The following is a 15,284-nucleotide window of genomic DNA, read 5'->3' on the forward strand; positions in this document are numbered from 1 at the left end:
CCCTACCTCCCAGATCATCTCATTAGCCCTCAGTACTTGGTGTGCTACGTACGGGCCCTGTCCCTTGACTGCCGGCACTGTGCACAGCACTATGTGCACATTCTCAGCTGTAGCCCGTAGCTTCGCCACCCCTGTTCTTATCTGCCTGCCTAGGTTTTGCCCCCTGTTCTTCAGCACGTCGTTTACTCCGACATGGATGATTACCAGATTGTCTCCTCTATTTTCCCACAGCATATCCTTTGTCCTCTCCACTACCTGCCCAAAACACTCGCCCGGCCTGCTTTCCACTTGCACTTTCTCATTAAACTTCACTGTCTTTAAGACTGCCTTTTTAATTCTCGTGACATTAGAGCTCCCTACCACCCATACCCTCTTGCTGGCGGCTCCTGTCTCCTCTGTCAGTGCTATCCAGTCCCTGCTGCCTCGACCCCTGTGTCACCTCTTCCCTCCGGTTACCATCGGGGCTCGTGTCCCCCAGAATCGCTTCATTCTCCCTGCGCGCCCCCTGTGACGCGTCCGCCCCCCCCCCCCCCCCCCCCCTGTCGTCCAGGGTGGCATTACTGCCTGCATTCTTGTGAAGTGCTTTCCGTCCCTCTGCCTGTCTCTTTGTCCACTCTTCCACCTGTTCTTCCAATCTGGGGCCAGATCCCGCGCCGGTTCCGTTCGGGAACTGGTTCCTTTCACCGCTCCTAATTGGTTGCTGCGTCACGTCCGGCGCGACCCCCAAAACTTCCGGAGGCGGCTCCGCGTTTTTCGCCTACGTCACGGGGCGGGACCACCGCTCCGAAAGGAACCTTTTTGCCGGCCGGCGCAGGAACCGCGACGAGTTGGTCTGCTTCGAGATGGAACCGCTCTGCGCTCGCTGTGGCACCTCATGGCCGTAGTCGAGCGACGGCGCGTGCCGCGCAGCTGCTTGAGTACGGCCGTGGTATCCCTTTTTTTTTTCTGTGTGTGTGTGTGTGTGTGTGTTTTGGGGTAGCGCTTTGCGAGTTTAGTAGACTGACGCAGTAAAAAAAAATAAAAACGAGACGCCTTCTACATGTCTCAGGAGGTTTTGCGGCAACACTGGCTAAGGGTGCGTGCCGATCGCGAAGCGAAGTGGGGATGAAGGGGTATGCCTGGCTGCCGTCAGAAGCAAAGGTGCTCTACGCGCTTCGATCGCTACTTTGCGATCGGAAGCTCTCGGTCAACAGCAGTGCGACCATTTGAATCCGGCAGTCGTAGAGACTAATAATTCGCGTCTGTAAGTGCGGGCTGAGTTTTGCCTCCTACATCAGCGGAAGGGGAGTAACGGTGGCTGACTGGATCGAGTGCGGTCGGATTCCATGTGTCCATCGGCTGCGTCCTACATTGACAGCTATTCACGGAAAGGTCGCGCATACTCACGACGCTTGAGCGGCCGATAAGACTACGGACGCTGCCCCGCTACATAGGCAGGCGCGGACGCGCCGGCGCGGTGCCGGTATCAAGCAGCTCGTTCGTACTCGCAACGGCGGCAGCAACTCCTCCGTCATAGAGCTAGCGTGATTCGGACTGCATACTACGGGCGTTGTAGTCCTCGTCCTTAGGATATTTGCCACTCGGTGTGAAAGGCAGAACTTACAAAAATTTCACAGCGAGCGAGGAAGCAGACGACGCCGCCGCGCGCGCGACACCATCTAGCGGCTAAGAAAGGTACTCATGAGTCAAGACAATTGCTTGGCAGTTGTTAACAGGATGCTTCTAAGAATATTTTAGTCTATTATTCACTAGTTTGCATTACTATGTAATTATTAGACTTATTTCGTGCTTAACACCACTTTGGTACAAGTATTTGGTACCAGAAAAAGCCACATGTTCGTGGTGGACACGCCTACGATCTGGCGCCATCGCTGATTGGCCGCTGTCTTTCCCGTCCTCGCCGTGAGGTGGCGCCCGCTGCCTTGCTGACGTCAAATTGACGTCATCTCAAAGAACGGTTCTTGAAAGGAACCTTCGCTGGATACGGCCCCTGCTTGCCTTATCGTGCACCCTGACGCCCCACTCCTCGACTCTTGTCTCAAACTCTGCCCTTCTCGTCCTTTCCTCCTGAAGCTCCTTCCTCATCCGTTCTACCTCCTTGGTCAGCTCCCCCTCTACTTTCTCCACCGCCGTGCATATTTTGCATTTCAAGCTGGCCTCCTCAGCTTCCATCATGCTCTCAAACCCTGTCTCGTCCAGGAAGCACCAGCGCTCACATGTTCCGCACTGGACGAGATCCCCTGGATCCCCACCCTTTGCTTTCCTGGCCGGCCGCCCCATAGCTTCAACTCTGCGACAGAATTCGCGCTGCTCAGAAGATTTTTCCGAACTAGGCCTAAATACTTTTTACTAGCGCTGTTCTATGTTATTTAAGTCCTATTGGTCGAAATTGTTTTTTGCTTGTTTTCACTTCCCTGTCTGATCTTAAGCTAAATTATAATCTAAACTTGCCGCCACTATACGATTACATAAAAAAACTGGTAAAAGAAAAGTACTCAGCTTCGGCTTCGGTCGTCCTTCGCCATCCGCCATCTCGCCATCGCCAGCTGCGAGATGGCGATGGGGCCGCACCCTTTGGAACGGGCGATCACAGCATCACAGTCTGAGCTGAATCTGGCCAAAAAAAAAAAAAAAAACAAGGAGGGGGGGGGAGAAAGAAAGAAAGAGAAAAAAAGACTCAAAGCGTTTACGGGTTGTCCGCACACACCACTTTTGTCCATCACTATGCCACTCGCTCATGTCTCCCCGGCCGCTGCGCCCACCAACCCTCCAGGCGTCTCTAATACCTTCTTTACACTGGCAGAGTTAACTATGGTTAGCGTAACTGTGGTTACGCGAAACCGTGGTTAGCCCATTTACACGGCAGACCAAACCATGGTTACACCCCTAACCGCGGTTATAGCAAACCGAGTTTGGCGACCTCGGTTTGCGTTGTTAACCGAGGTTATGGCGGCGTCTGTTGACGGAGGCTGCTCGTCGGCAGCCGAGTGCGCAAAGCATACGAGCATGTCTGCTTCAACAGTGTGTACTCCTTTGCCCGTATTGAATAGGCGGTGTCTACTGTACCACCCGGCTTCTTCGGTTACTGCCTACAGCCAAGCGTCTGCGTACTGAAGCACCGTCCTGTGTCTGCAGTATCGTTTGCACGGCTTGGCGCTGAGCGCGCAACGTCAAAAAATGCGCGGTGTTAGCTTTATCATGAAAGTGCACGAGTTTGCAACGCTTACAGCGCGGGATGCTGCTAGCAGGCTGATGTACGTTACACTTACCGCGGCGGTGAAGCGTGCGAGCGCGGCGAACGACGGCGGGTTGTGTAACCCCCTAGTCGTCGATAGGCCTAAATTATTCTCTTCGGCCGCGGCGGTCGGCGCTTTGATCAACGCTGTCGAAATGGTGTGCTCATGAAACTTCCTTATTGTGAATTCTATTCTGCCGCCGTAAAATAACGATATGATTAACTTTGGCGACACAATAATCGCAGAGTTAGTATAAGCAGAGCGGTGAGCCGCAATGCACCGGCGGCAGCTGGCTTGAGCAGAAACTTGATAGTATCGCGGTTATCGGTCTTGCCAGCAATTTGTTGCTGGTCAGTGATCCTCAAGAGTGATTCAATTCAGATATTCGGCTCAGTATTCAAGATGCCAATAAATTTAGCACGCTTTGTTTCTGACGTCAGCGCTAGCGAGCCGCCGTGTCGTTCGCGTACACACTAAACACGAATCCATCCAAACTGGAGTAAATGGCTTGTCCTCTAACGTCCTCCCTAAACGAGGTTCAGTTTAGAACGAAAAGTTGGGGTAAAATTTTACCCCAAAAGAAACGAAGTACTTTTGATAAACGGGGGAGTAGAATTGGGATAGAATTTTACCCCAAAAAAAACGGAGTACTTTTGGTAGACAGGGGAGTAGAATTGGGGTAGATTTTTACCCCAAAATAAACGGAGCACTTTCGGCTTTCAGGGGGAGCTGATTTGGGCTATATTTTCATGCCACAAAAACGGAGCACTTACGGTTGGCAACGGGAGTAGGCTTGGGGTATTTTCATGCCACCAAATACGGAGCACTTACGGTTGTCAACGGGAGCAGATTTGGGGTAGTTTTTCACGCCAGAAAATGCGGAGCCTTTACGGTTGACCACGGGAGTAAACTTTGCATTGAAAAATCGGCGTTTTTGCGGTCAATAAAGGGAGCATTATTTTACCGTCATGTCCGGTATTTTTAAAGTTCCTAAAGGGAGCATTTATTGCAGTTTTTATGGCCAGTTTTAGCGTGGACTTGTCACTAAGTCACGGCCCCCGCAGCCTTGCACCATGCTAGTTTGACATTGCAGGCGCCGAAAGGCAATCGGCCGCAATGTCGTGACAACTTGACACCATAGCTCAAGGGCCTCGCTGAGGCACACGCTTGCCGGTCGTACTCTAGAAACGTCCACTATAGTATGGTTAAGCTTTGAGGAGTTTACACGTCATTTGAGGAACATTCTCGTTCAGTGTTTTCACAGCGGTATCGAAATAAAATGAGTGCAGTCACATACCAGTAGACTTTCATAAGCAAATTGGGAGTACTTTTCCACTAGTTCAGTCACTATAATCACAATGTCTATGCACTGCTTTTTACCAACATGGACGCATAAAGCAACACAGGACCTGTGACACTGAAAAAAATATTCTTGCAGAAAACGCTGCTTTAAAGCTTGAAGCAGCTAGCAGGAAATTATAATTTTATTTCACATACAGTGAACATATTTAACAGATGAATGTCAATAATATTCAACTCAGGTCCGCTATAAAATATCACTCAAACATTATAATCACAGGCACATCATTTGTTTCTGAAATCAAGTGAATCAGTAGCTTTACCTCATATTTAGCTGGACTGAAGGATGCTTGATCAACCAGCAAATAGCACATGGCTATTCATGTATGGTATTTTCCTTACACATCACTACAGGGAATAAATTATGCAACTAAAGTTAGGTAAATATACTCCTTTAAAAATAGCATCAATATTGATACTATCACAGAAAATTTTACTCATAAAATGCAGCATCAACCCCAATACTTTTGTTGGATGCCAAGTACATAACTACGCACATAAAACCGGTTCTATACATTTTAGCAGAGAGGTTTAAAACTTATAGTTCAGGTTATAATTTGTAAGAAAATCACAGCACGTAACAATAACCTGTAATCTTTGCATGTTAGCCTAACCAACAATGCTGGTGAATGACTAGAACAATGCACTGAAGTCTGGTACTAGACTGTCAGTATGTGATGCACAAAAGGAAAAGAAAGCATGTTCAGGATAACCAGGGAACAGAAACAAGTATAAGGAGTCTTCATGATTAAAAGATGTTTCAAGGATAATGTAAATGTAGTTCTCTGAAAACTTCTTGGCAACGAAGCAGCTTAATGTGCACCATATTAAAGAAAATCTTGGATAATGTAAATGCTTCTCCCAGGAAACCTCTATGGCAACAAAGTCGCTTAAGTAATTGAAGTTGCATGCCATATTTAACAAAACTTCAGCAAAAATTCCTTAAATATCGACATTTACATTAGTCAACATTACAACTTATCACTGTACTTTTACAACATATTATTGGATCACATTGCACAAAAAACAGACGAAGCACAAACAGAAACAGCACTGAAAGTGAATACCTTCACCGAAATTGAGATGGTGAGGAGGCAAGCCCTAGACAGAAAATATTGCAGCACTCTGGCCAGTGGGAGTGTTATGTTTTCTTTCATATTGTCTCTGATGCAAACAGACGAGCAGCAACAACCGATTAGGCAGCCTGCAGTTACCAACATACTTCGTTCTCTCCTTCCCATGAGGGAACCACACCGTTGGCAAGAACTCATGCCATTTGCAAGAACTCATGCAGATGAGGTTAAGAAGTTTGCAGGGGTCAAGTGGATGTAGCTAGCACAGGACCAGGTTAAGTGGAGGCGTATGGTAGAGGCCTTCGCTCTGCAGTGGGTATAGTCTGGCTGAAGATGATGACAAGGAATTATTTAACCAAAATTAGGTGCATGTAATTCTTTAAAAACAATGTTAATTGTAAAACTATGACAGCAGCCGAGTTGTGCGTAAAACGCAGCAGAAACTCCAAATGTCCTTTGTGAGACAAAAAAAAACCTGACTAGACATAAAAAGCAGGTCCACAAATTCATTGTATACTGGCCCTGAAAAAATTGATCAATTTAAGGGCCTTGACACGAGGTTTGGTTTGTGTCAGGCCTAGAAATCCGTGTTCCAAGAACGTAAGTATTCGGTGTGCTTTTTGCGGATACTCGATATGGAACACCCAAAATGCTGCAAACAGGCAGCATATGCCTCCCAGACATGATGATGCCTCTGTGATGAGAACTTGGTCCACGTAGAGCGCCACTTTCCCTTCAGTTGTGCGCAGGCATGGCGTCAGTGGCACCTCATCCTGTGTAAGATTAATTATACATCACTACACTGCTCACAGATGCAAAGAATTCTTCCTGCAGTGTTAACATTTCATACATTACATTCATGCAGTAGTCTACACTACCCACATATTTGTACCTAACATTCTGTACACTTCTGAGAAAGGGAATACATTTGTGCTAGACTAACTAAAACACTAATATAGAACACCAATAATTAGTTTTATGCATACATGACTTGCTCACCTCAGCTAAGAGGATGTTTAATGGGCCCCACACCGGTTCGCCAAAGCTTTCAGCAATCCTAAGATGGTTTCCTCTGCAAACATTAAAATGCAAAAGGATGCCTAAAATATAGTTCAGCACAAGCAAAATAGGTCCGTCCACAGCCGTGGTGAGTTGCTCCGCAGCCACTGGGGACTGGAAGTCGGGTTTGTAGAGTATTCATGGATGGTTGTGGCCCATTACTACACAAGGGTGGCCAAATCCTGCTCTTGTGAGGGAATGTATTTTCCTTGAGTGTTCACTGGAATCAGTTCGCACACGACACCTCCTTATGCAATTCCAAAACTAGAAAATGTTTCAAGTCAGCTAGATTTACTTTTAATTTGCATGCATCTAAACCAGCAAGCCAGATTTAAACTGAAATCGCTAACTGAACATATGAGATTATTCTTAGTATGAGCTTTTGATCTTGCACTGCCTGCTATTTTTATTCTTTTCTTCATACATGTTGCATGCATTTTTTTCGTTTTTCTTTTAAATGCACATGTTTGCATTCATGCCTCTTTAAATGGCACTAAGTATGATGTCACTGGGTATCTTAATTACACATCTTGCTATGTAAACTTTTGGAGGACAAAAAACTGGCCGAGCTGGTTTCGATACAGATCAGACATAATCTAACAGCGCAAAAAACATGGACGCAGAGTAGAAGTGAGACAACACACTCAGCGTTGTCTCACTTCTACCCTGTGTCCATGTTTTTTGTGCTGTTAGACCATGTCTGATTTGTGTTGCTATGTAAATGCTGAACCTTGCAATGTCTGGCTCAGCATGAGGTGCACAGATCGTTGTCCTTTTTTCATTTTGATTCTCATTGTTGGCTAGTGTGATAGTCTGTCTTATTGTTTAAGCATGATGCTTGCTGGCATTGCCTTATCCACATTTTCCTTATATCACTCCCTGAGAGATTTATTTCCCTTAATGTACATTTATTGTAACACCCACTGCTACTAAACATCCTTTCTACAAAGACTGGCAGTAATTCCTAAAATAAAATACATAAACTGATGCTTCTTACTTGATCTGTTAGGCTCCTACTCTCAAAATTAAGATAGCCATTTTTTTTACAGCTCAATGCACTGTTAGCACATTGATTTCATTGCTGCTTCTTTATCTCTTAAATCTGTTTATTGATTTTATTTATACATTTTACACATTGGGATAAGAATATGCTATTTAGGTGGTTCGAATCCCAGTGCCCTGCAATTCTCCACTGGATTAAAAAAATATCCACGTGTCGATGGAATTGCTAACAGGTTTGGGGTGCGACCTGATGCCTGTGAATACCTCCAGCAGCGGACTTTCTCACCAGAGCACGTGTTGGCCACTCTGGTGCAGCAATTGGCCACAACCTCCTATTAATAGTCTAATAAACCCCTCGCCCTCAATCACCAGCGGCTGCGGAGCAACTGACCATGGCGGCAGTCATACCCGTGACGCAGCGGGGGGTGGTAAGAATTTCTGGCTCCAGACAGGCCGCCATTGGAAACTGACCTTGGCAATGTTTAATGCTAGAACCCTAGCTAGTGAAGGTAGTTTAGCAGTGTTGTTAGAGGAACTAGAGGGTATGAAATGGGATATCATAAGGGTTAGTGAGGTTAGAAGGCCAAATGAGGCCAGTGGTGCTCTCTTAGGTGGTCATACACACCTTCCAGTTTGGCCAATATATACTTTGCACAGGCAAGCGGGATAGTGTACACGACTCCCGTTCTACATGTCGCAAATTTAGTTTGGTGTTTTTTGCTGCAGCACTATTCCGCTTGCCTGTGGCAAAGCATATATTGGCCAAACTGGAAGGTGTGTGAATGACCGCATAAGAGAGCGCTGTACGGCTGTTCAATCACTGGCCGGAGGGTCGGAATTGGTGAAGCAGTGCTAGAATTGCAAAGATTGTTTTCCAGTATGTGATGCTACGTTCGTGATGTATGTGGGGGCCCAGAAAAAAGAAAGGGAAATTATTGAAGCCTATCAAATTGACAAGGCGGGTGGCGTATGTTAGCACCCCTTCCCTTGTGTTGACAGGAAAAGGAATTATTTATCTTCGCGATTGCATGTCACAAAGGAAAAAGAGTAACGTATGTGTACAGTAAAAACTAGTTGCAGTCTAGCGAGTGTCCCTTGTGTATCGTGTTCTTTGTGTCCGTGTTTTTACCGCTAACAAAATGATTCCTTCAAGGAATTACCAACTAGCCCAACTTGAAGCTTTAATGAGGCATATACTGTACTGAAGGGCGGGCATGTACTGTGTTGTCGAGGTTTACCGGAGATACGAGAACAAGGAGTGGGTTTCCTTGTCAATAAGGATAGCTGGTAATATAAATATGAATTCTACAGCGCTAATGAGAGGCCAGCAGGCATCATAATTAAGCTTAATAAGCGGTATAAACTGAAGATTGTAGAAGTATACGCGCCTACATGTAGTCATGATCATCAGGTAGTCGAAAGCATCTACGAAGATCTAGAATTGGCAATGGGGAAAGTAAAAACACAGTATACTTATACTGATGGGCAACTTCAATGCCAAAGTAAGCATTGGAGACCAGGCAGTGGGCAACTGTGGTGTTGGGTTAAGGAATAGCAGGTGGGAGGTATCACTTAGTTGAATTTTCTGAACGCAATAACTTACGAATCATGAATACCTTCTTCAGTAAATGAAAGAACCGCAAGTGGACATGGAAAAGCCCTAACGGGGAGACTAAGAATGAAATTGACTTCATACTCTGTTCTAACCGTGGAATTGTGGAATTGTATAAAACTGAACTGTAATTTCAGAGACAGCATTACTGAGTACACGGTATACAAGTAGGCGGTAGAATATTTAGATAGGGTACCAGTAAACTATATCTAAGGAGACGAAAGATTTGATTAGAAAACACTAAAGTAGGAAAATCTCCAACCCAACAGACTGGATAGAACTGGCAGAGATATCAAAGCTAATCAATAAGTGCAAGGTGGCCGACATAAGGAAGTATAACAAAGGAGAAATTGAGCATGCTCTAAACAATGGTCACAGCCTGAAAACGGTAGAGGAAATTAGGCATAGGCAAAAATCATGTATTCATTGAGGGAAAAGGCGGGCAATGTCATTAGTAACTGAAGGGAATAACGGCGCAGAAACGCGGGCCAAAGAAGGAAGACAACACGGCCATTTTTTTTAGACAACAGTGCCCGTGTTGTCTTCGTTCTTTGTCTCTCGTCTCTGCGGTTATTCCCTTCAGTATGTACCAACTAGCTCAACTCTCCGTGTCATTACTAACATGGACAAGAAAATCACGGTAGCCGAAGAGTTCTATACAGACCACTTCAGTAGCCAAAGTAGTCGGGAGAAAAATGAGATTGCCTGCAGTGAAGAGCAATCAGACGTTCTGCCAGTAATGAAGGAACAGGTTAAGAAAGCCTTAGAGGACATTAAAAGAGGGAAAGCTGCTGAGGAGGATAAGATAACTACACATTTGTTGAAGGACGGAGGGGGTATCATGCTAGAAAACTGGCCCCCCGTACGCAATTCCTGATGATTCGAAAGTACTGGAATCATGGAAGAATGCTAAGATCATCTTATTTCATAAAAAAGGGGCGCTAAGACTTGAAAAATTACATATCAATCAGATTACTATGTGCTAACTGTATACGTTACGTACAAGGTATTTACTAAAGCAATTGCAAACAGGATCAGGACAACCTTAGACTTTAATCAACCAAATAATCAAGCAGGATTTTGGAAAGGGTATCCTACTATCTATCATATCCAAACCGTCAACAATATCAACCAAGTGATAAAAAATTGCCCAAAATATAAACAGCCCCATACAGCATTCATTGAATACTAGAAATCATTTAGCTCGGTCGAAACCACAACAGACATTGCGAGATCAGAGTGCAGTTGAGGCATATGTGAAAGCACTGGAATGGCTGCACAGCAACCATTGTTTGCATAAAGGAAGTGATAAAATTCCACTTAAGAAATGTGTTAGGCAAGGAGACACAATCTCTGCAGTGTTTAGAGAGTGCATTCAAAGTAATGAAATGGGAGCAGTTAGGCATCAGGGTCAATGGAGAATATCTCAGTAATCTGCGATTTGCTGATGATATTGTATTGTTAAGATCAGGGGAACCACTGCAACTAATGATTAATAATCTAGACAGGAGAAGCAGAAAGGTAGGCCTAAAGATTAATATGCAGAAGAAGGTAATGTTGAACAACAGCCTGGGAGAGGAACAGCAGTCTAAAATAGTTAGCGAAGTACTGGAAGTCATAGGCAAATGTCTACTTAGGAAAGGACCACAGATCCAGACCACGAAAGGGAAATAACAAGGAGAATAAAATTGGGATGGAGCGCAATTAGAAGGTACTCACACATTATGACTAGCAGCTTACCGGTATCACTCAAGAGGAAAGTGTATAACAGTTATTGCATCCTACCAGTACTATATCCCTATGAGGCTGAAACATGGAAGTTAATGAAAAGGGCTGTACTCATGTTGAGGACAACGTAGAGAGCTATGGAATGAAAAATGGTAGGTATGACGTTAAGCATTAGGAAGCGTGCAGAGTGGGTCAGAGAAATAACTTGAGTTACTGACATTCTAGTGGTAATCAAGAAGAAGAAATGGGCATGGGCAGGACATGTAGTGCGAAGAGAGGATAACCAATGGTCGAAACGAGTAACAAATGAGATACCAAGGGAAGGAAAGCATAGCAAGGGACAGCAGAAACTTAGGTGGGTGGATGAGGTTAAGAAGAATGCAGGGGTCAAGTGTATGCAGCTAGCACAGGACCGGAATAATTGGAAGAAAATGGGGAAGGCCTTCGCCCTGCAGTGTGTATAGTCCGGCTGATGATAATAATTTAGGTGTTCTTAAGAGTACTTTAACTTCGCATATCTTATATTCAAAATATTACTGAAAGTTCATCCAATTCCCTATTACAGTGAAACTGATCTTAGCCCAAACGAGGCTCATCTCCTGGGAAAATTTTAAAGTGCGGCGCAATACACCACCCACGATAAAAAGTGGTCCATTACCAGCATTGCTAGAAGCGAAGTATCGACAGGCAGATTATTACCTGGGGGTGTCTGTGTAAATATTGCCACTTCACGTTCATTGCCACACTTGAGGATGGCATTGCAGAGGTTGTTGAAGCCAGTTTGCATGCAATCCTTGATGGATTTTTGAAAAATGATGTCAAATTCCATTAGCAACTGAAAGAGTATGAAAATTTCATTATTGCTACAATGTCAAGATCTGGTAAAGAGAAAGGAGCATGTTTCATTCAGTAAGGATCAGTTTGCATGCAAGTCTGCAAAATACATACCGTTGCCTGAAAACAAAGAAAAGGGAATGTTGAAACTGCTTCCAACAGCGACATTCCCTTTAGCTGCTCATGCCTCTCAATAGCTGTAGCAGGCAGACAGATTTCCAGGGCACGATCATCACATGTGGCCCTTAAAGCAGTATCCATAAGCCACTCCTTGTGACTAGCTAGTGAATCGGGTGTCTCTCCATACACAATCAGGTGTCTGTAGTCCTGCAGTGGGATGGTGCAGTATAAATGCTCTCAGCACAAGAAAATAGTTTCAGCAAGTAGAATTAAGCCAATATAGCTGTGCTCAAGCAATGGATGACTAAACCAGTAAGTGCCATCATCTAACAATATTCACTTGTTTAGTTTCACATATCTTTAATTAAAGAGGAAAAACATATACAGACACAAGATGACATACAAGACTGAGTGTCGCTTACAACTGCTTTATTTGGAGGCAGAGTAAATATATATAGAGTCATCATACCCACAAAAAACACCATCGTGCTGCAGGTATGATACGATGAGATAATGAATGAGTGAAATATAGTTGCTGTCGGTCTTATACAGTGGCATGGATGTGTCACTGATGCACATGCTTCTCTTTCGCTAGCCTTGGTATTTTTACTTAATTTGCTGACGGAATCCTTGCATCAGTAAAACATGGCTCATAGTAGTGTTATGGGCAGGACCTTATATGCTTGAGTAAATTTGGGCCATCTTTTTCTTGCTCAGTATTTCTTTTGTGCCCCCAGATTTGCTCATTCGTGCAGTGACCTAGCTGTTTGTCCTATGTAGGAGTGGCCACAGGAGAGAAAGATTTCATATACACCCTTTTGGTGCACTTAATAGATGGTCGCCGATGCTCGATACTACGAACTTTTTCTTCTCTTCAGATGTGACAGCAAAGGCTTCTGAGCTCCCTTGGGGCTTTAAAGACAGCCATGCCTGCTTGCATGCTTCTTTAAACTGTGGGCCAGTTGCTGTACGGAAGGCACCACCGCAGGTCTCACCCCTTCATCTTGAAGAGCATCTATCTCTTGCTCTTACTGCTTTTCTCATTTTCTGTAGGAGCCTTTCCATGACTCTGGCAACAAGCTAATTGGAGAAGCTACCTGAAGACAGCCTAGCAGCTTGGTTTTGAAAACATAACTGCACCTTGTGAGGGCATAATTTCCTGTGGGTGCATTCTAGACAAAGTGAAGCTATCCCCCTTTTTTTAGGTTTGAATAAGCATAGTCATATGACAGAATTATTCTCCTTTTTTTGCATGCGAAACTTCGTCCATATGACTGCTCATTGCAAGCTAATAAAAATGAGGATTGTATATAATTTGAAAATTAAAACCACAGCAAACACAGGACCGAGTAAGGCGACAACACATATCATTTTGCCTAGAACGCATGCACATGAAATGTGCCCTCACACGATGCAATTAAGTTTTCAAAACCAATCTGCCAGGCTTTCCTCAGGTGGATTCTCTGATTAGCTTGTTGCCAAAGTCATGGAAAGATTCGTACAAAAAATGAGAGAGGCAGTTAGAACAAGGGTCAGATGCTCCTCAAGAGGAGGTGGCAATTGCTGCAGTGGTGCCCTACTTACAACAGTTAGCCCACGGTTTGAGGAAGTGCACAAGCAGTCATGCCTGTCTTTTCAGCCCCAAGGAAGTTCAGAAGCCTTTGCTGTCACATCAGAAGAGGAAGAAGAAAAGAGTGCACCAGAAAAAATTAAGCAACCAAAAGGTTGGTATAGTACATCTTTCTCTTCTGTAGCAACTCATACATGGGACATACAGGGCACTGCATGAATGAGCAAACCAGGGAGTATGAAAGAAACTCTGAGCAAGATAAAAAGGGCCGAATTTAATCAAATATATGAGGTCCTGCTAATCACTCTTTTATGAGCCATGTTTTGCTGATGTACGGATTCCATCAGCAAGTAAAAATACCGAAGGTAGCGAAAGAGAAGCATGTGTGTCAGTGACACATCCACGCCACCGTATAGCACCAACAGAAACTATTTCACCTGCTCATTATCATATCGCATCATACCTGCAGCACGATTGTGTTTCTTGTGTGTACGATATGACTATATATTTGTGCATTACTTTGCCTCCAAATAAAGCAATTGTAAGTGACACTCAGTCCTGTATACGTTCCTTATGTCTGTACATTTTGCACCTCTAATGAAAGTTGAGCAATAACCAACTAGTCGAACAAGGCAGTTTTTGTTTCACAAAACTTGAGCATACATCAACTGCACTTGAAACTACAAAAATGACGAGCCACTTGCCATGGAAGTATATAGTAACTATGGAATTCTTGTCTGTGCACGTAGATTGCAACCTACCTACTGTCCTACCTGCAGTCTGTGCAGATAAATTGCACAGAAAGGTGGCATTATATTATGTACATGATAGAGCTCTGTGATTATTTAATCAACTTTTTAAATTTTGCCTTTAGAGGCCAAAATTATGTCAGATATTGAAGGCTGTCAACATAAAAAGTAGAGTCCAGTTTTTAAGTTTGCTTTATTAGAAGTGGTTTGAAATATTTAACACTGAGCATACAAATTTTTTTAGCTGGTAAAGTCCACTGTCTGCTATGCACTTTATTAAAACAGCATCACTCTGCTTTTTAGTACAATAAATATCGAGGCTGTTTGTCTAATTTATGCTACAGAAACAGTTAGCATAAATTCTGAAACAATACTACAGACAGCAACACCATTTTAAATATGGGCAATCGCCGGAAACCAACTTTATGAGCTAAAAAAGGTTTTTTTTTTTGTTTTTTTTTACATTTTTCAAAATGCGTTGCCGGTAAAAAAAATTTCAGAGCTGGACTCAGCTTCTATGCTGACAGGCTTCAATTTGTTATTATAATGTTTTCTCTTAATGAAAAAGCAAAATGATTGATTACTTAATTTTAACTAATCATTTAATCGCTCAGCTTTATCACATACAACATCCACCTTGCTCTACTGCAGACTGGAGTGACATATCTCTCGCAGGATTTAAAATAATGGCCTCTAAGTAGTTAAAAAACACCTAGCATAAGAAAGCACACTCTTGTACTTGCTATGAAATTTTGCTACAGTGCAACAAGGCAGACAAAGGACCCATTTACAGCTTGATTACTGAAACAATGTACCCAATCTTTCCAGCTAGAAACCATGCCTTTCCAGCTGAAAAAAGCTATTTCAGTTGAAATGACATGTATCTTTAGCTGGATTATTGAGTTGGAAATCATGCCCAGCTGGAATGTTCCGATTTCCTTG

General features: G+C 43.9%; 2 protein-coding genes across 3 annotated transcripts in view; one reads left to right on the plus strand and one right to left on the minus strand.

Annotated features, from left to right (window-relative positions):
- LOC146174573 (uncharacterized) overlaps nt 1-15,284 on the plus strand; it is a 71,975-nt gene that overhangs the window by 21,966 nt on the left and 34,725 nt on the right. The window lies entirely within an intron of this gene.
- The window catches only part of LOC146174575 (uncharacterized), a 31,466-nt gene that overhangs the window by 3,802 nt on the left and 12,380 nt on the right, over nt 1-15,284 (minus strand). The window contains exons 6-8 of the mRNA XM_084584271.1: nt 12,018-12,230; nt 11,769-11,904; nt 6,190-6,446 (exon numbers count right to left, since the gene is read on the minus strand). Of these exons, the coding sequence (XP_084440397.1) occupies nt 6,190-6,446; nt 11,769-11,904; nt 12,018-12,230 (606 nt within the window). The remainder of the gene's footprint in view (nt 1-6,189; nt 6,447-11,768; nt 11,905-12,017; nt 12,231-15,284) is intronic.

Source organism: Amblyomma maculatum, chromosome 11, assembly GCF_055883805.1.
Source record: "Amblyomma maculatum isolate TAMU_Amacu chromosome 11, ASM5588380v1, whole genome shotgun sequence".
Lineage (NCBI taxonomy): Eukaryota > Metazoa > Arthropoda > Arachnida > Ixodida > Ixodidae > Amblyomma > Amblyomma maculatum.